Raw genomic sequence first — 21,674 nt, 5'->3', positions numbered from 1 at the left:
CAGACTTCAATTTACCCCAGATACATTAGGCACGGAGAATTTACCCAAGTTTTTGCATACATGTTTGTACACTCCATTTTCTATACTTTAACTTTGATGTTTTTAACAGATCGGCCCAAATGCTAGAAAACAATTTTTTGAATAAGCCTGATACCATGCAGTCCATTTCAACTCATGTAGTTCCCCATCCTTGCTAGCAGATGCCAACAGTTGTGGTTCCTTCTCCAGACTCTGGAGAACACTGCTCATCTGCAGGAGGAAAGGGCTGCTCTTCACACCACATTGTTTCACTGGAAAAGTCAACCATATTTGTCTAAGCTCCCATTGCTTCTGTGGCAGCATTCAAATGCAGAATTCTGACCTTTGAAGTGCTTGATTAGCACTTGGTAATGGGAGTTTCTTAAGTTATTGGTGCTCCTTTTCTCATGCCACACTCTCAGTTAAATATCTCTTTAAATATCATAAATTTCAGCTGATACCTTAAGGCCATTTTTGCTGTAATTCTCAACCACTTCAGCATACAGCTTTGAGGTTTACACATCATCTAGTCTACCTAAATGACTAATTGCTGGAAAGGTTTTCACAGCTATTCACACACTCCTAGCATGATGAGCAGAAAGCAAAGTATTAACCACACTGTTTCACTGATCACAGGCACATCTCGTAACATGCCAAAGGTGAAGAACTGCTACCGTACAGATCAAATGTCCAGCCTGAAAGGAAGAGCTGAAATTACCACAGAAAGCCTGCCTGGACAACATTTTTGGTCTGTTTCAGAAGACATCAAGTAGTTCAGATAAACTTAAGAGAAGTACTCTTGAGTTTTTGGGTGTTTAACTCCAGATCTTTTGAAGTTTTCCCCTCATGTTTTGAGTCCTTGTCCTTTGAACAGTGCTTCTTCCAAAAGAGATAACTGACATTTGTTTATGTCTTCTCAGAAGACCTATGTGCTCCTGTAAGATCCTCAGCAGGAAAGCTAAGTTAACCCTGCTGTCATTTGTTGAAGTTTTACCAAATGGCATTATTTATACTAACTGTAGCCTTAAGTCCCTTTTCAGGGGCAGTGTATCTTAGAATAGTGCAGAAAGGATGTTTTTCTTTCCTTTGTATCTTTGAGGCATGAATAATGCATACAGCTACATCTTTATGTTCTCTAAGGTCAATCACTATTGAATGAAGTTTGGAGGCTGAAACAACGTGGAAAATTTTGTTGAAGTGTAGTTTGAAATGCTTGAAGAGCAGGTAGCGGATCAAAGATCACCTACTCACCAGCATTTTTTATTTTTCTGTCAGTTTTCTAGCTCTTCATTTCTTACAGCATTCCTGTCCCCACCACCACCCCACCCTTCTTTCTTCTGGTACGTAGGAAGAAATTCCCTCCAATGTTCCGAAGCATAGAGATCTCTCTGTCTTTTTCTCATTTCCTTCCTTCATACTCTCCTTTTACATTTCAATGATGTAAAACAGCCAAGATAAGAAATAGCTGTCTCTTCCCAGGAGGAGACAGGGGACGGATGTGCAATTGAGAAGAACAATTCCTTTTTTCCTACTGCCTTCCTCTGGATGGGGGGTAGACAGGGGTAGGGGAAGTGAGAAATAATTTAACCTCCCCTTTGCCAGCTCTACCAGTTTACGTTTAGCAGAATAAACGTAGCAAAGCATGTTAGCACTGTGGTGCTCTCCCCTTGAAAGCAAGGGATTGGTAAAAAGGGATAAAATAGGAAATGAGTGGCTAATAACTCTTGTCTTTGGTCAAAACGCAAAAAAATGCCCGTTTTTTTCTGTGGTGCATCCCATTGCTCTTTTAGCGTCTGGCCTAAACTGTTGTTTTCAATAGTCATGTATCTAGATCCTCTGTTGCTAGAAGAAAGTGAGAGTTAAACTGTTACCACTGTAGGTAATAGTCACAATTGTGCCTTTGAACAAAGATCAGAATTACTTTCAGAGTGACCTATGAAAGCTGTGGGAAAAGATTCTTCTATGAGGGGAAAGTAGCAGAGTTCTATCAGAAACATTCAAGATCTATCCTGCTCGCAAAATATGGCATAGAAATTGTCTGCTCTGTACTCAAGGAAAAGAAAGACAAGTTAAATACCCAATTTTCCATGTCACCCCCTGCTGCCTGAAAATAGAGCTGTGGCTATGCATTCGAGAGCAAAGGGTCCCTGCAGAAGAATCTGACAATCTCTGAGGCATAGCTAGAATAATAACGAGTCCTGAGTCCTTAGTCTACACATGAAGAGTTGTTCTCTACCATGCCTTGGAATTTGGCAGAATCATTTTTCTTATGCCAAACTAAAGCCATGGGGTTTTCACAAGGTGATACCTGACCAAGACATTGACAGACTCACTGCTGGTCTGTCAGCTGAAGATCTCTTCGAAACACACATGAGATGTCTGTGAAGTTTCAGGGAGACAAACAAGGATACAGAGCTTGGATTTTTTTTTGGTAAGCAGTACCATGGCCTACAGCCTCCGCAGAAGGGAAGTGGAGGTACACTGTTAATCTCCTCTCTCAGTTGACAGCAACAGAGCCTGAGGGAACAACATGGAGCTGCATCAGGGGAGGTTCAGTCTGGATATCAGGGAAAGGTTCTTCACTGGAGGGTGGTCAGGCCCTCAAACTGGGTCCCCAGGGAAACAGCTATGGCACCAAGCCTGCCAGAGTTCAAGAGGTGTCTGGACAATGCTTTCAGACATAGGGTCTGGTTTTTGGGTGGTCCTGTGTGCTGCCAGGAGTTGGACTTGATGATCCTGTAGGTCTCTTCCAACTTGAGATATTCTATGATTCTACAGCACTTTCATGTGAGTGTTATATTCCCAGCTTATTTCTGTGCCTTTGCTAATAAAGCATTTCTGAGCTCCATTGTTGGGCTTTGGGCATTCTGGCTAAAAATTAGCATTTTGAGTTAACATTAACTGTGAAAGCTTTAAAAACTAAGATGTTTTTTTCAAAGCTGAATAAATACATAAATCCAGTCTACTGGTTGTCTCCCTTCTGATTCAGATATTCCTGAGGTACACGAGGTGCATTGCTTACACAGGGAATGGGTTTTGAATCAGGCAGTACTTCTAAATTGCTATGGCCTTTGATACTGATGAGCACTGAGGGTTCCATCCACTTCTTTTAAGAGTCTGGACTCTTTTCTCATATAGTGAAATATAAGTGTATTCCATCATTTATCCTTGTCTGTTTTCTACTCCTTAATGTCAAGGTATGAATATTTCTGGATTTTCTTTGATCTTTTTGTGAAGACAAGCTTATAATAAAAAAGGATGTGAAAGAAAAGCCAAGTGACATCACTTTAGTCAGTTTAAAGAAGCTTGATATTTGGTTGTTTATAATCTCAGTATGTTAGTTGTTTGTACTGTGATAAGAGCATTTTTGGTGTGGAGACTGAGCCACAAGACTTATTACAGCAATGCAGACAGTGTTTGTCAGTTGGTTAGAGTAATGGACTGGAAGGCAGGAAGGTCTTGGCTTCTAGACCGAGCTGAACTGGTGACTCATCGTGTGGGGCTGGGAAAGTACATTCAACTCAGTACTGCAATATTGCAGAAATCTGCCTAGCTGTTGGGCTGAACTAGAGCAGGTTGCAAGTGACAAGTCACTGGTACATATGGGAAATATGAGCCCTTTTTTCTTCTTCAGGATAAATGTAAATTCTGCATTAGCTTCTGCTGAGCCACTCTTACATGGTGTGGCTGTGGTAACATTCTTCAAAAGTCAGTTGGGTATTTCGAAGGAAACTGAACCTCCCGCACAAAAGAAAAAAGCTCTTCCCACCTATCAAAAGAAATGTATGTAGAAGTAGGTGTGAAAAAGAAAACTGAAGAAAAAAACAGCTGTTATTTATTTGTTAGTATTAAGGAGAACTTAATTTGTCCATTCCAGGTATCGGATTAATGTGTAGATTACAAATATATAAAATAAGTCTTGTGTTGAGGTATAATTTTGTCACCTGACTATCTAATAAATAACTAAAACAGCTTTTTGGTAGAAGTTGCAATTGAAAAATATCATGTAAGTATTATGAGCAAGAAAATAATAATGCTTCTCCTGCTTCAGTTCTTAAGGTGTTTCTTATGTGCATGGAGGCATCTTGTTTGCAAATGACAAAAAAAAAAAAAAAAAAGCTTGTCTATGTACCTTCCTTCTTTTGTGAAAATATATAAAAACATTTTGCTGACCAAAAGTATATGGATGAGAAAGGGATTATCACTAATAATTGACTATCAGTTTTTATATCCCCAGGGAAGAGATCATGTCTCAACTCCTTTTTCTCTATTTTAATTACCTGCCTCGACCACACTGCAAATGACAGCATTTTCACTGAGAACTGCGTATTGTCCTATTGTGTTGCACCCTCTAACATACCTTCTCAATCTGCTACATCTCCTACAGCAATCAGTATTATCCAGAGATCTTTTAGCAGTAACAACACTGATCAACAGAGAGCACTGAGGATAGAGCTCAGTGAGAAGGTTACCTTTTGAAATCTAAACTGGACAATGAAATAGGTCAGTGAGAAAACTACTTGTCATGAGTTTTTTCTTGATTGAAATAGAAAGGAAATGGTGGGTGTTGCGTTTGGCCTGGCAGTTAAATATCAAATATAGTGCTTTTCCCAAATCTCTTGTGTATTTTTCTTACTCTTAAAGAAATGCCAGTCCAATTCTGAGAAACAGTTCTGAAATGTTTCTTCGCAAATTTCCACATTTAATATTTCCAGCTCTTTTTTCTAACAGTCAGCTCTGAAAATGAGCCAGAGCTGTAAGAGCTGGCCTAAAACACTGATCTAGAACTACTCAGCACCATGTGTGATAAAAACAAGGTCAGTCAGTTTGTGTCATCAGTGATAAACCATGCAAATCCATTCCTTGCAAATCATGCTCTCAGTAACTCCTTAACTTCAGTTATTGGTATATAAATCTAATTGCAATTTAGTAAGTAATGATGCTGGAAGAACTTAATCTCTTTTCTTTCTCTCTGTCTGCTGTATTTAATTCTGTAGAAACAATAGAACTTTAAAAGGCCATTAAAAACTGTCACTGACCTCACCCTCCCAAGGAGAGAAGCGCCGTGATCCCATGGTCTCTGAATACTTAAGAACCAGGTCAGCAGGTTATGGCTGTAAATAACTGTGTCTAGGAGGAAAACAAACTCCATTTATAAATGAATTTCACATGCAGTCAAGCACTTTTAATTATGGAAATAATGAAACTGGAATAAAACCTCTGTGGTGGTGCTTAGGTTTTGGGAAAACCTGGCACCGTTGCAGTGCACTGAACAAATATAGACAATGCAGCCATGAAAACAGCTGTGCGGCTGTTTTATATCAATCCCTTCTCCATGAGCAGGGCTAATGCAACTGCACTGCTGCTTGTTCAGAAGCAAAAATCTTCCCTCCGCTGGCAGGTTTGTTTGTTTGTAGTGTAATAGGTGGAGATGAGTTTTCAGAAATATTGGATGTATCTCAAGTATAATTTAGCCGCTTTAAAATTTATCAGTCGCTAAGAATAATATGTTCTTAAGCAAGTTTCCCGAGTCTGCCAATTTACCTAGGTGAGTAAACTAGACAGGTCAAATAACTGGCGTGGTTTATAAATAGACTACAAAAATCTCCATATATAGAATAGCATCCAGACTTTCTATTGTTTGAAGCAAATGATATCATTACTTGGATGTCTTTCGAGAACTGAAAATGACTAGACTTCGGAAACTAAAAGTAGCTAAATATAGGATTGCTACTTTAATGAGTGGATGCTGTATTTCATTATTATGCTACTAGTATGTGAACAAATGCCTTTCTGTGCTTGGAGATGAGAAGGGGGATTTTATTCCAGTAATATAAGATATTGGACAAAAGCCAAATTCAGATTACGGGCTGATAGTGCCTCTACCCTCATTCCCTTATGGAAAATATTTTTAAGATGCACCATGCAATGTAACTGAACGTATGAGATGATTACACTGTCCACTGATTTGTGCATTCTCTAAATGTTTACACTTGTGCAAATCAGATACAAACTGGAGAGGAGTTTGCATAAAATAAAACGGTAGAATAAAAATTGAAGAGACAAACTGTGCCTTTCAGGATAGTTTGTGAGTGATTACATCTATTTCACCACATCACAGAGCTTTTTTCGTCATTGCTGATAACTAGAAAATACTTCTTCCAGCTCCTGCAATATCAACTTCTGAGACCACCTAAGTAGCTTCTGTGGAGACAATCCTTATTCCTAGAAATGTTGTGCTGGGAAAGCAGGGCTTACATTAAGATGTCCTAGCACACTTTCTCTGAAGTCCACTATTGTATCAGATAAGGAATGGCATTGGATGGTAGAGGTGGATTTATTGTGTCTTAAGAAAAGATAATAAGTTAAAATAATATGCATCTCTAAAAGCATACTTTAATTAAGATGGAATCAAGTTTAAATAATATCAAACCAAATTTTAACTTATCAATCCATACTTTCCTCCAGCTGCTTCTGCACCTTCTACCTTTCAGATTTAATTATACATTCCTCTTCTGAAAAAGAAATTCCAGCTTCAGACTTACTAGACATATCCCTGTGTTTTTGTTTGTTTCTTTGTTCTTCTGTAAGCCTTCATATGATCCTTCATCAGCTCCTAGAAGCTGTAGCACTTTTAAGCAGTGACCTAATGCTGCTTTTTAAGATTCTCTTTCTGATAGCTTTGTAAATTTTACAAAACTAAGCAGAAGTAATGAATTTTTATGTAAATATGACTATTTATCTTCTTAGACATTTTAAAACATTTTAACTGGGTTTTCCCATCTTAAACTCTAGTCTCTTTTTTAGGGTAACATCCCTATGAGGAAAAAAACCATCAAAACTGATGGCTGATCCCAACTTCTTAACTTATAAATACCAGACCCCTTTCACTGACTTCTTGACAGAAATCTATGTGACTGCATGGAGTTCTTGCTTGGAAGGGTACTGTTTGCAAACAGCCATATTCTCGTGAAGTAAGCAAGCAAGATCCCTGGACAGCTATGCAGATATCTGGTGGTTCCTTATATTTAGGCAGATTTGTGGATTTACTCTGTGACACAGCCTCTTAAAGACCTTCCTTTTCTTTTTTTTTTTTAAATGCCTGCCATATCACAGCAGCTCCTTCTGGATTCCATCTGGCTTGCTCAGTAATTGTGAGCTTGGATATAAGCTACAAAATTAGAAATGCTTTCATGAAAATGTGAAGGGTAAGTTCACACTGCAGCATGTCTGGCTTCCGCAGTTTTTAGAAGGCAGTTTCTCAAGACTGGGACAAGAGAACATTTGGATTTGAAGAGGGGATGGTAAATAGTACCTCAAATAAAGTGAGCATGTGGAGCTGTGAAATTTCACTTTGAAATGAAACTATGCAGCCTTCAAATCAAGGCTGCATGCCAAAAAGTTCATATAATCAAGAGCCACAAGCCAGCCCATAAGAGGAAAGTCTTTTATAGCTTCACATCTAAGAGGTGCAGGATTCATGTTTCCCGTTGCTGGCTTTGACGTCCTTGCTGAGACTCACTTGAAAGGATGAGTTTCTGTCCATTGGGGACTTGGCAGCATCAGACTTTGTATTCTCATCCTCCAGCCCCTCAGTCCCAGACATAAAGCACAGGCATCCCAGTCTGTATCCCAGGAACTGTGCTATTTTGGGATTCTTCTCTGCTGATGTTCCCATCAGGACTCAGAAATGAAGTGAGCTGCTTATGTGCTGGACAACCTGCTTTACAGTTTTCTCTATAATCCTCATCATAAGAGAGGCAGATCTGGAAACTCCACACAAATCAGTAATCTATAAGTGCTTGCCACAGGCACTGCTGTTCCTGTTACACTGGAAAGACTGCCTTAACCAGTAAACTGACCAGCTTTCTTACTATGGCTGGTGGTAAGCTTTCTTGTGTTCATTCTGGGAGCAGTTTCTTCCTCCAGGATTTTTTCTTGGAAGGACATGTAACTATACGGCTCCCTCTACTTCTGATGGGAGGTGTAAACTTTTGTAAGATATTGAGGTCACAAACTATTCCAGTTTCCATGCATCCAGTCTAGAAAAGATTATGGCTCCCATTCAAATATGAAAGAAAGAATTATTTCTTAGCTAAATAATTCTCAGAACACTTAGAGAGAGGATCCACACCCACGTCTTTTCCTTCCTCTCTAAATGTGCCAATGTCTTTCTGCCATTCCCTTGACAGTTAAGGTCTTCAGTATGACAGTGGTCATACTGTCCAATGCACTTGCAGCTATTGCACTGCAAACAGGCAGTTTCAGATGGCTGATTCTTCCTTTGGCATGCATTTCTCCTAGGACAGAGCATTTTCCAGACCAAGTTTGATGCTGACTAATTCGGACTGCCCCACTAATAGTTCTCCATACTTGTTTTGAAAGATTGTTTATGGATGTTTCTAGAGAAATAAATTTGATATCCAGGAAACAAATGTCTTCATCTTTTTAAGGAGTAAAAGGCTTGTTTGGAGCAAATGCAACTGTGCAGTTACATTTGAAACCAAGTTCGTATCTGTCTGCTTCCTCAGCAACAGGGTTATCCAACCATATTCTTAATTTATTTTTTTCTCCTTTCTTTCAAAGGCAGCAGAAGAGTAATGCTTCTAAATCAGGGCTGTAATGGACCAAATTTGAAACTAATGTGAGTGTTGACAACTGAAGGTCAGATGTGGAAATAGAAGTTCAAAGGGAAAGTGTAGGCCAGTTTCCCTGGCAGCGGCAGTGCTCTGTCTCAGAAGCAGGTTTGCAATCCTGACTGGACTTTCTGGCTAAAATCTACTTTTTGGCTCACATGGAGCATCTGAGTCTGCTGCTTGTTGTGACATGGCAGGAGTATGCGATGTATCAGCACCTGCTACAAGTTCCCAGACCTTCCAAAATCTCCTTGGTATAACATAGCCTGTTCAGAAGCGCTGCTGTGATTGATGAGAAGCACCAAACTGGGCTGTGTCAAGCTAGAAGTTAATTCACAATTGCAACCTGTATTGAAGAAAATATGGGTGTGTAGAACCCTTTGATTCTAAGTTGCAATATTTTTATTATAATTTCCGTGGGGTGTTTTTTAGCAACATGTGAGGAAATGGCTTATATTTCCTGGTCTTTCTGTACTCATAGAACTTTACTTTGAGGTCTGTCCTCAAATTGCCTTTGTTCTTTGTCGGAATACCAACCACTGAAGTGAAGGTACTTCAGTGGACACACACAGGTAACATATCATTAGTGTGTGGAAAAGTTTAAAGAGAGCTAGGTGTATTTTTCTAGGCTTCTTAAGAGTTTGGCTGAAAGAAACTGTCAAAAGCAAAACTGTATGGATTCTTTGAGAAGAAATTGTCTTTTATTGGCTGAAGATATATTAACACAAGTAATAATGTTTTGGGACAAAAGAAAAGTTATGTGAAAGCAAGAGGACAAAAAAAAAAATAATGTGTTGGAGCGTATGTGTTTCATGTATGCTGTTTCATATGTATAAAAAAAGACAGTGGTTCCACAGGGCTAATATATAAGCTGTACAAATATAGATGGTATATGTTTTCCCTTGCTTGTTCTTAAGTATAAATGGTGTTCACATTCCTTGAATCATTAATCATATATTCATTCCAGCACAGAGTGACCCAAAGATGTTAAAAGCATGGTTGGAAAATTCTCCCTTTCTGTTCATTTCTTTCTTCATTCCCCCTTCTCCATCATTTCAGCTTCTCCATTCCAACCTACTTCATGTTCTGCCAGTTAGAGATTTCCCAGGGTAGGCACGTATTTTATTTTCTTAGTCAGAGAGCTCACATTTCCTTGGAGTCTCTTGTGACTGCTGTACTGTTATGGGCAACAAATGGGACAGAGTAAAGCTGCCTTACTCACTCTTCTTCAGTGCAGTCTTCTTCAGCTGCATTTTAAAAGCATGACTGAGCTGCAACCACATTTTGTAGTAGATTGGGTTCTGTGAGCTACGCGCACTCTTGATGGGCCCCTGTGGATATTTCTTATAGAAGAGGGCAGAGAGTGAATTGCAGGTACTCATCTGTTATGGGACTTCTCTACCTGCAAGGTGAATGTGCATAGAGAGGGCTAGCTGTGGACGCTGCACACATAAGTGTCTCTCTGCCTCTTGACCTGTCTCCAGGATCTGTCTCCAGCCCTGCATCTGTAGTAGAGGAACTGGGAAGTTTTTCTACCTGATCTTCAGACTCCAGAGCAATTGGGCTGGAATCCAGATGGCCAAGTTGCATCTACATGTGTTTGTGACCAGAGCTAAAACTAGCGCAGCACTGCTGTAGGAGATGGTCAGTGAGCTTGGGTGCTGCCAGGGTGAAATGAGAGCCTGCAGAGGGCTGGGACTCCATGTAGACAGCAGACTTCAGATGTAACTGGTGGAGATGTCATGATGTTTGCTAATACCCTACACCTAATAATACTTTCTTGGCTAATTAACACAGTACTGTTATCAGTTGTATTAATTCACAGTTATATCACTGCAAGAAACACAGAGCTACAATTCTATTGCTTATTGTTAATATTAATATTCATACACAGTTACACTACTACAAGTATTTCTTACAAACAAACCATTGTTAGTTAATTTTTTCTCATCAATCCTAATTTTGTTAGGATTGAATTCCAAGTTGCTATTTCTGTCACTGTAATCTGGGCAATTTTACCTCTGCAGATTTCAATTGTGTAGATGAGACATGCAGCCTTGTATCCAAAAGTTAGCTGTTTGCCCCATTGCCCAGTCACACTGTTGTGGCACCTTCCTCAGATCAAAACAAGCATGTCTGAATATCACTGTTGGTGTAAAACTCCTATAAATGTATGTTTCCTCGGGAAATAAACACTTTTATGGTACTTTACAGCTACACATCCCATCTCTAAATTGTAAACTTTGCTGATACACTTACATTTTATTTCCCTTTGTCTCAGTTATGCGCTCATGTGTAGAGTTCATTTTGTCAAGGTTTTACGAGGATCTTTAAAAGATCTATTTTTAAACTTTAAAAGTCTGAAACTCTAAAACTTGATACTGTAACTTCCCAATAATGTCAGACTAAATGAATGTGCCCTGATCTGCTTTTGAGAAATTGTATACATTCATAGATAATAAAGCAGAAAATGTTACGTGTGACTGAAAGGTCCCAGAGACCTCCCACTAACCATCAAAAAGTGAAGAAGTGGAAACTGAGCAATATGGAGAGCCCAGGTATAATACAAAGTAGCAACGTTGACACTGATCTCAAATGTTTTCCATTTATGTTCCCTATCTTTGAAGAAATCTTCCTGATGTTTCATCGTCTTAAGAATATATGTGCATTAAAGGACTGAAAACGAGAAGAAAAGAGAAAAAAAAACTTCCTAAGATTGTGGAAGAAAACAATTGTGTCCCCACATTCGCTGCTGGTATTTTTAAAGCATGCAAATTTAAAGGTTGGGTGATGGATAGTACGCGGACAATAGGCCTTGAACTTCTTCCAGTCAAAATAATATTAGCAGCCTCCAGGTTCTTTTTTTTACAGGCAGACAACTATCTTGCCATAGTTTTCTCCTTAGCAACAGTTTACCAAATTTAGAGACACCCTGTTAATTAAACAAACAAACAAAAAATCTTATTGTTCTCCTTGCTGTTTTCTCAGCAGGCATCACTGAAGTCTCTCATGATTTAATTGCTGCACCTGTCCGTTTGTTACTGCAGTTTGTTAGGCTGCAATATGTTGTTATTTACATCTCCAAAACATTTCTATAAAAGTTTGGGATTAATTCTGATGAGTGGCTGCACTGCTTATTACACTGGTTTCCATGCAGACGTGTGCCCTGCAGTGGTGTAGGTTCACACAGGCATTACATCCACGTGGCATGCATAGAAACAAATAGAACTATTCTTCATTTGTGAAAAGGCAGGGAGGAGAAACTCTGAAATTAAGGGTTCTGAGGGAGAGATGTACATTTCATCTGTGAAAAGGAAGAAATAAAGACATAATAAGCTTGTGACCATCCAGTCATTTAGTCAAAATGGACCAACCTGAACAAGTTGTTGGAGTTTATAAAATGGTCTGGGCTTATTATTTCCTCCAAACAATAGTCTAAACAGAAAGTAAAGTTCAGAACATGACGTAGGGCACTGTTACCTCTGTGAAATAATTTCCTGAATCCAACACCTAACCTCTAAATAGCTCGGGGCATGGTTTCAGTTCTGTGGGCTTGTTTCTGCAGCATGGAATGCCTACTTGTTTCATTAAAAGTAAATACAAAACTGAAACAAAAGTATTTTAATATGTAAAATGAGTTAAAGTACAGACAGGAATCCTCTCATGACAAGCATAATGACTTGTCTGGGAAACTCTGCATTGCTGTTGCCGTAAGTTTAAAAGCCTGTTGCATAAATACCATCAAAGGAGGGCTTAAGCAATGTCTGCCAGATACCTGCTTCGTACCTGTTACTTATTTGGCTCGCAGAGTGGAATCCAAAGCCTGGAGCTGTGTTTTCAGGATCTTGATAGTGTAAAGGGAGAAGTGAATACCTGAGAAATCAGCCCCATGTGCTGAGCATGGGTTGATTACAGCTGCATGAAGAATGCTAAGCATGGCAGTGCGGGTCCCTCTCTCTGCTTCAGGTCCTTGACCCAGGGCTAGAAGCAGGAGTGGCAGCATTATGCCTTCGTGAGCCACAGCATGGCAGCTTGGAGCACCTGCCTTGTTTTGAAGGCTTCTTTCTACCAGCAGCAGTGCACATGAAAATCAGCAGCAGCTCTGAATGAGGGACTTGGGCTCCAGAACATCTTTCCTGTACTGTCAGGCTTTGGCCCTATTTCTTCTAACTCATCGTTAGTGACAGGGAATCATTGTTTCCCTTTCTCAGCTACTTAAGCTGCTAGGGCACTTTCAGGGGTTTAAGACCTGCAGTGGGCCATAGGTCTTTGCAGTATTCCTAATCATTAAGTTACAGTTTTAAAAGTTACACCACAGCATGCACAGCATCTCTGCTGTTAACATTTCTGAACAAGAGTAACTGTGGCTGCTGCCCTAAGTGTGCTAGGTGGAATCTGAGCTGGGCAGTCCTGTGGAGTCTTCCCAGGGGTTTGCATGGAGTAGAGAAAATCTTGTGATCAGCACATTTGCAGCCCAGGCCAAGATGGCTCTTGGGTTAGTTTGGAATTCTAGGTCACTATGGTTGGCTACTAGCAAGTTTTGGGTGTCTCTAGAACAGAGAGTCATTGAAAAGGAGAGGGCAGAAGCTTGGCTTATGATTTTGAGCATGATATCCAAGTCTTCTTTTATGTCCACCCATAAATATTGTAAAATATAGCAGTGATTCAGATCATGCATAGAAGGATGTGCTGCATTGTGACCTAGGACTTAATCCATGTCCCTGAAGAATTCAAGCAGCTGTTCTTCTGTGACATGGTATGTGTTGCATGTGTCGAAGAGATAGGTGAGATATTGCTCAGCATGGAGCTGCAGCATTTTGAAAATGTGGAAGGAAATGAATAGAGTGATATTATATTTCCAAGAACTGGAAATCCTCTGACTGCTGCTCTGAATGCAGCTTTTAAGAGGGCTCACCAGGAAGTCGTAGATCCATAGATCATAGTCATCTAATCCCGGTCTTTGCAATGAATCTACTAATTAACATTTATTATATTGTGCCAGGTATTGTAATTGATGCCAATTAATTTTTGTCTTTTGTCTGTTCTGGCTTGCAGGGTGGAAAGAGTTACACAGGACCATGTGGAGGAAGAGACTGCAGTGGAGGATGTCAGTGTTTCCCTGAAAAAGGAGCCCGTGTAAGTAATATATTTTCCCACAGAAAGATCTTCATGCCATCAGCTCAGTGCCATTTGCTTTAGGTAGACTTGCATTAGAGTACTGGGAATATTCAATTTGTGTGGGTTTTTTTGTTGGGTTTTTTTTTTTTCAGGAAAAAGGTACTGTTGTTGCATCTTACTTCCTTGAGAGGAAGTAGATTTGAAAAAAATACTTTGTTATGAAGTATAGCAGATTATTCTTTTAAAGCTAAGGGTCAATGGACCTCACAATGCTAAATGATTGTTAACAAAATCACCCAATAACTTTCTTGAAGTCTTACTAACGAAATTGTATCTGATGAAAAGATACCTCATACAGGTGGTTTCCATTAAATCAGATGGGAAGCAGGTCTGCGGGACTTGAAATTCCTACTGGAAGGAAACTGCCTGGGACTTTCTGGCATTGGGTTGTTTCTGGTACTCATTTCTTTTAGGGAATAAAGATGAGAGGCAGAGAATGGGAGATGTGGTGGAGGCAACAAGCCACCTGCCCATAAAGCTCTGAGCAGTTGGGCAGTTCTTTGTGGCTCAAAGTCCTGGCTGGCAGGCTCCTTTTGTTCAGCATGGTCTTTTGTAGCTGAGACAGTGACTCAGCCTTTTCCATCCACCCATTCCTAAGAATAGGCCAGGCAAGAGATGTGGCAGATCATATGCTTTCTGCTATCTCTCTTATTTTCTTCCATTCAGTGGGCTGTCAGTTCCCATTCCCATCACATTCCTCAAGCTTGACTCCACGTCTGAGTGGAAGAAGAGATTGGTAGCAAAGTCACTGTGTAGGTGGAAGGCAAGGAACACTTTTGTTTACTGCAGAAGTCCTGATGTCTCTGTGGAAGTCAGATGATCCCAGGGTTACCCTGTCATGAGCATTGCAATTGTTATACTCCCTTTTCCTGACCACAGTCTGTTCTTGATCAGCTTCCCATTGCAATAACCTAATGACAAACTGACGACACTGAGGTCAAATAAATCCTTCCCCTGAGGCACAGCTTCTGCAGGGGCTCTCTCCAGCTGTTATTGCCCTTCCCTGATCATTCAGCACATGAAGCTTAGCAGATGCCTCCTGCCACTCCCCTGCAAGGGCACTGAAAGCCTACTGTTGCTGGGTGAAATGGCTTTAAGTATAATATTCTATGCTTCTCTTCAGTGGGATTTTTTTTAGTTGTTCTAAGGTAAAGCACGGACCTACTAGCTCTCCACTAATGTTCATGAAAATTGTGACTTCTGTGACTAACGTATTTTTCTCCTTTCTTTTGTCTGTAAATAACCCTTAATTTCAAGCTGCTACATCTGCAGGAGAAGAGAGGTAGCTAAACAAAAGCAATTGCATGGGTTAGAAAAGCTGGAAATGTGAAGCTATCAAAGCAGAGAGTCACTCAGGTGCCACAAGTTTAGTTACTTCATATCTAGATTAGGAGACAAGGGCATACGCTGTGTACTCACTCTCCACTCTCACTCTTTCACTTACGTCAGGGAAGCAAGTAATCCCATTAACTAAACACACTGATTAAATAGGCACTGAAAAAGGGAAAAAGAGGATGTTATAAAACATTGATTACATTTTTCATTGATTACATTTTGTGGTTAGTGGTGGAAATTGTGAAGGATTACAGGGGAAAGTGATTTAAAGACTTCAAAAATTGTATTTAAATTCTCTGCAACTATATACCTCATTCTGAGTCAGCATAGTGTGCATGTATTTTGTGTCTGCTTCTCTCCTCAGATGTCACAACCTTGGTGAAACATCTGGTTTAAGAAATAAGAGCGGCCTTTAGAGACTAGTCAAATTTGGCATAGCTTCTGGTCTCATGCTCAGTTCTCAATGGGAATATTTATTTTCACAGAACCTCTGTATAATCTGGCACGACGCACATTTTCTTTTTGAGGTGACTCATTACATGCACAATAGACATATTGCATGTTTGTACTTGTAAGAATGCCTGAAGCAGCTTGCTGGAGCCTGCTTGTTTGGTGACTCTGTGTCAGGTACCACACAGCTGTCACTTGCAGGGCGTCTGGAATTCAGGTAGAAGCAGTGCTGAAAGAGCCAGCAGCCAATGGCAATACCACTGCCCTGCCATACAGTGTAAGTGCACATTCTTCTCATAGCACATCTCTCAAAACCAGGCAAACAAAAGCACTTTCTTCAGCTTCCTGCTGCTGAATGCATATCAGAAACTGTTGAATGAAGTAAATTCACTGGAGTGGTAAATAGTATTGCAAAAAGGAAAAGGTCTGAGAAAAGCTCTATCTTTTTATTCATGTATGGTTCTGCTTCATTTTCTGCCTTTGTTTCAGTTACAATCTTAAGGTATGGCATTTAGACAAAGATGCTTTTCCTTATTGTCTTAATTCAATTACACTGTGTTAAAATAGTGAAATATGCTCAGTGCTATATTCTGGGGGCTCTGTGCTAGAGGTACAGAGGCACTGTCTGTCCAGATGTGTGAGGATTCAGCCAGACTCTGGTGATGTGTGCCAGGTCTCCAGATGCATGATGGCTGGAAGCCCTGTGGTTCTATCTGCACGGCTTTTGGTCTGAAACTAACTCTTACGTGAAGGCACAGAGAAGTTGAATCGTGTCAGGAAGGCAGTTTCTAGGGACTAAAGGCCACCTAGCACAAGTCAATGCACCCAACAGGCCTGCCAAAAAAAAAGAATTATGGTATTCCTAGGTTATGATTTTTCCTATTTCCAGCTTTTTGTCCTGTTCATGACTGAGCTTGGCCATGAAGCTTTCTCTGGGCACAGATGGAGCAGAGTGAAATCCATTGGGGATGTGAAAATGAAGTGTCAGAAGCTTGACCCACTTGCCATAGTGGTGAGAAAACTCTGCAGCAAGGCAAATGGAGCAGCTAATGTGCAAGCTTCCACCTCTTGTTTGAACTGGGAGCTTGGTACAGCACTTTCTGCCTCATTTCCATGAGGAAGATAGATCTGATTCAGACCTTCAGAGAATCACAGGGCATCACAAGTGATGATGACTTCTGCAATTCACAGCTCAGAGAAGATTTTTCTAAAGGCGTCTTTCCAGGGCCACGCATGATTCCCTTGAAGTTGCCAGCTTCTGCCTTGCTTTTGAGTTGATGCCTCCAGAGCAAAAAGAAAAAAGGGAACTACTTCCATAAGTTGTTTTTTTTCTACTGTCTAATGACACCCGAGTCTTTGCTCCTGTTCACAGCAGGAACCTAATTCAAACCTAGGTGTGTATTTACTCTTAGCTGGATACAAATATCCAGTCTTTAAAGGTCTGATCATACCTTAAGGCCAGCTGCGCAGTCATCCAGCCATTCTTGCAGCTGGGAAATCTCTCAGCAGAGATACAACGAGAATCCAACTTCCTGCAAGAGGGTGCTGACCCATGCAACAAGCAATTGTGTATTCAAGCCTCAGGTGGAGGGCGCAGAGTGACAAGGGAGAAGGAGAACAGCCTCATCTTCTCATTAACTAATGTGTGAAGAAAAGGTGCCTGGATAAGACAGGAAGGAGAAGAGGGAAGCACTGACGCTGTATTGGAATTCTACTTTAAATGAAGCAGAAGCTTTCAGCTGAAGGAAGGGGGAAAAAATGGATAAACTTCTGTTTTCTTTCCTTTTCCTCCTTTCCTTTCTATTGCAGCTTTTAAAATTTTGAGAGTTAAAGTTCTTTGCAGACGGTATAATGGGCAGAGATTGCATCTATTGGTGCATATATACACACCTTTCAAGTCTGTTAAAACATGAATGCACTTATGTAGGAAACGGTAACTCCTTTCAGTACAATGGCCAACTGTTTGACTTGCTGAAGTTCATAATCAACCTCACTTCATAATCAACCTAGAGGGCTTTGTAGAAAGTGGAAATGAATAGCAATCTTCTTGATCTTTCTGTAGAGAAAAGGCACTCTATTGAAATCCAGCTTTGTACTTTCCATGTGAAGCAAGTGTCGAGCACTGCTTGCGCTGTTGTTTTTACAGGGGACTGCAGTAATGGTAACTTGAAATGAAAGGACAGCTTCGTGTTCCCATAAAGGCCATTTTATGGGAATGCCAAAACATTTCTTTTTAATCAGGACTAATTCAGTAAATGAAATTTAATTCACTAAAGCTCCTTTACAGATATTTGTTGCATTGCTTTCACTAATGCAGTGGCCAAGGTTACGTTATTATTTGTTCACGTACAATCATTCCTGTCTGCTTTTGAGTGCTATACAGTTGTGAAATCCAGTGTCTGATCTTAACTTACAAGCATTTTCCATACAAGCTTAAGTCTTAACACATGGACTACATCAAGCAGATGTTTTCTTCTGTAGTTAAATGAAGTCAACAAAATGCAACACGTAAATATTCTAAAGTCACTTCCATTCTTATATCCTTAGGGAAACCGGTTAGTTAAAACCAGTAAAATAATTTTATTAACTGCTAATGTAATTTTTGAACTTCACAATAAACCAGGTTCTCAGGTGATATAATGGCAGTAGCTCAACTCATGGTTAGTGTAAGTTGATATATCTGATATTTTACCCTTTTTTAACAAAAACATGAGAAATTTCTTCCCATCATCTGCCTCTAGTACATCTAGCCCATTACTCTGTCTAAAACAGTGATGGTAGAATGTTCTATTTAGAGGGAGTGCAGAGATCTGAAAACCTTCTGCAGTCCATTCCCTTGTAACCAAAATCATACTGTTAGAGATATGACATATTTCTATATTTCTTCAGTATTTACGTTTCTCCCTGAATTTATCCAATCCTTTCCTGTAGCTGCTCTGTGTCTTTACAACTTCCTGTAGTACCAAGGAGTTCACTAATCAAATAAAATGAAATTACTGCCCAACATCTATTTACTTCTGGTTTCATCAAGTATACCCTATTTCTAGTACTGTAAGTTTGGGAAAAGAGCAGTTCTACATTTACTTTGCTTCCTGCTTCCAGAATTATGTAAATCTCAATAATTTCCCCTCTGCACTTTCTCTTGCCCAAAAAGCTAGATTTCCAGCTTTCTGAGCCTCTCCTTAGAAGGCAGCACTCCAGCCCCTCATTTCTCATTACTCTTTTCTTTCTGGTCTGTGAGAATTTGTGGGATTATGGGTATGAATGCACCAAAGTCTCCTTCAGCAGTAAATTGACATTCTGTTTCCTTCTCCATACACTCCTGACACTTGCCAGTACTGAAGTTTGACTGCCCCCCCCCCCCTTCCCAGTTTGGTCAGATCCTTCTGGATCTCCCCATCACCAGCATGGCATTTAACAACTTGATATCAGCTAGTATCATCTACAGACTTGTATGTTTCACGGCTCAGATCCTGTTGCATCTCCATTTTGAAATGTGACTGCCAAGCACTGTTCCTTTCTTCTTATCTTTTAGCCTATGGTCCATAAAAGCACCTCTCTCCCAAACCCAGAGGCATTTATTTTAGAATGTGTTGGTGAAGAATTTTTTCAAAGCCGTACTGAAAATCCACTGAGTTTCTTCGGAAGTCTCATGTGAATGTCAACACTCCTGCTCACTTACTAAGGTCTGCCTTGTCTATTTTATCTTCTGCTTCCTGTATATTTACCTGAAATTAATCTGGCTCAAAGAACAGCTTGGATTTGGAGCTATCTCAAACACCTTCGGCAGTGAAGACCTTCACAAAGATTTTCCTGAGTTCTTTTGCTGTGGTCTTGCTGTCCCCAAATGCTTTTAAGCCTTTGACATTGTGTGGTATTGTTACTCCCATTGATGGCTTCTTGCTTTGCTTTTTACTATCCGCTTGAGGATCTTCTGCAAACTGTTGGCATTCTTTTTCAGACATCCTAATTGCCAGTTACTCTTGATCTGTTTTTTATGAGCTTTCTTGTTCATTTAAGCAATTTTTAAAATGTTAACCTTTTTCCCTGCAATAGCCTCTGTAGCAATTTTATGAGTTACGCAGGGGTTTTATTGAACTGTTTTATTTTCTTTTTGATATGCGAAACAGTTTACCAGAATTTTTAATACAATGTTTTTGAAAAGCCTCCAGGTTGCTCTAGGCTTCCTGCCTTTTGGATTGCTTTTATAAGGCTTTTACTATTTGTCTGATTTTTATGTATTTCCCCTTCTTGAAATTGAATATCTGTGTGGTGCATTTGCTTGGCTTACTCCATTTGATACGTTATTTAGTTAAAGTTGTGTTGCAAAGCTATTAGAGAGCATTCTCCCACTAGTACCTCTTGAACCAGGTCCTGTGCACTCAAGACTAAATCCAGAGAGGCGTTGTTTCTTGTGGCTTCCAGGACTCAAGTGTCACTGTGTCCAAATATTTTATCTCTTTGTCTCATCTGAATGAGGTGTTGTGTCTGACTGTACGTGGGTAACTGAAATAGCCAGCATTACTGACCTAGTTTTTCAACTTCTCTAATTTCTTGGAATACTTCATGATCGTTGTCTTTAACAGGGAGTCCCAAATGTAAACACAGTGCTGGTTTTCTGTTATTTCCGCCTACAGGAATTCCCTCCTTTGTCCTCTGTTGTTATTTTTTCTGTTACACTTCATATTAGCCTTCACATTCTGTGCCACTGCTCTGCGTGTACCTTGTCTCCAATCATTCCAGTAAAGCTGACAGCCTACCAACTCAGTATGCCACTGATTATCCACCTTCCACCAGCCTGAGGTGCCTCTTGCAACAGAATTGTCATAATTTCCTACTCCTAATTTTTAGATTTCTAGCATTGCTACATAGAATTGCATCTATAATCATAGAATTACAAAACACTTGGGTTGGAAGGGACCTTAAAGACCATCCAATTCTAATCCCCTGTGATAGTCAGGGTTCCTCTTGGTCTAGATGAGGCTGCCCAGGGCCCTATCCAGTGTGGCCTTGAACACCTCCAGGGATGGGGATTCACAGCTTCTCCAAACAACCTGTTTCCTCACTGCCCTCTGAATAATGAATTTTGCCCTAACATCTAATCTAAATCTCCTTTATTTTATTTTAGAACGTTTCCCCCTTGTGCTATCACTATCTGCTCAAGTAAAAAGTCATTCTCCATCTTTTTCTATAAGCCCCTTTAAGTACCAGGTGAAAGCACTTACAGATTTTGCCCACTCTGTTCCAGCTGCCAGTCAGATGGCATTGTAAATAGTGTTATTTACCTTCCCTATTTATTATATTCATGGTACTTATTTCCTCCCTTGCTTTTCAAGAATGTACTGAGCATCAGCTATGTTTCACTCTCAAGTTCCTTGAATCCAGACTGGACCGTGCCAGTCTTTCCCTTGTTTCTAGTTTAACTATTTCTCCATGACCTTTCTAACTCTCAGTAAAGCAGCCTTGTTCCATTCTGTCTGAAGACCAGCTTATTCCTCTTGTGCTGCTTGCTTTTGTTTTAGTTTACCTGCACATCAGTCCTCCACAGAATAGCCATGCATTAATCCCATAGGACAACATGACCACCAGTTCTTCCATTTTTACCACCACAAATACCATTCTGGACATCTCATATTTTCTGCTACTTCTACACAACACACCTTGTCCTTTCTGTGCAACAGATTGAGTGGTCTCTGCTCTGTTGTACAACTTTTGCCTTCATCCTGACCTTAAAAAATGTTAGCTCTTGAAATCTTATATTACTATAACTTCTCCTTTGGATGTTATTGCTCTGTTCTTTCTCTGCTCTACTCATATCAAGCTAAGTAGCAACATAGAAGATCTGGCCTTGATGAGATGTGCCTAGGAGTTGTGGGGAGAAGACAAGCTGACCTAAGCCTCAGTACACAGCCTGATGCAGACTTCTGAACCCATGCAAGTTCCACTGCCTTTGGATAAAGGAACCACCTTACCAGACATCCTCAGGAAGCCATTTAACAATCATTTAAGGAAGCCACTTAACAATCAATTACCCAAACATGTACCCACCACTAAGGG

At 40.1% G+C, this 21,674-nt stretch overlaps 1 protein-coding gene across 1 annotated transcript in view; it reads left to right on the top strand.

The window, feature by feature from the left end:
- The window catches only part of COL4A2 (collagen type IV alpha 2 chain), a 138,011-nt gene that overhangs the window by 25,323 nt on the left and 91,014 nt on the right, over positions 1-21,674 (top strand). The window contains exon 3 of the mRNA XM_042868499.1: positions 13,710-13,790. Coding sequence (XP_042724433.1) covers positions 13,710-13,790 — 81 coding nt within the window. The remainder of the gene's footprint in view (positions 1-13,709; positions 13,791-21,674) is intronic.

The sequence above is a fragment of the Lagopus leucura genome, unplaced genomic scaffold (assembly GCF_019238085.1).
Source record: "Lagopus leucura isolate 7727_CA_CO unplaced genomic scaffold, USGS_WTPT01 Super-Scaffold_100001, whole genome shotgun sequence".
NCBI classification, from domain to species: Eukaryota; Metazoa; Chordata; class Aves; order Galliformes; family Phasianidae; genus Lagopus; species Lagopus leucura.
Note: the sequence above shows the minus strand (reverse complement) of the source record. Positions and strands in the feature narration are given on the sequence as shown.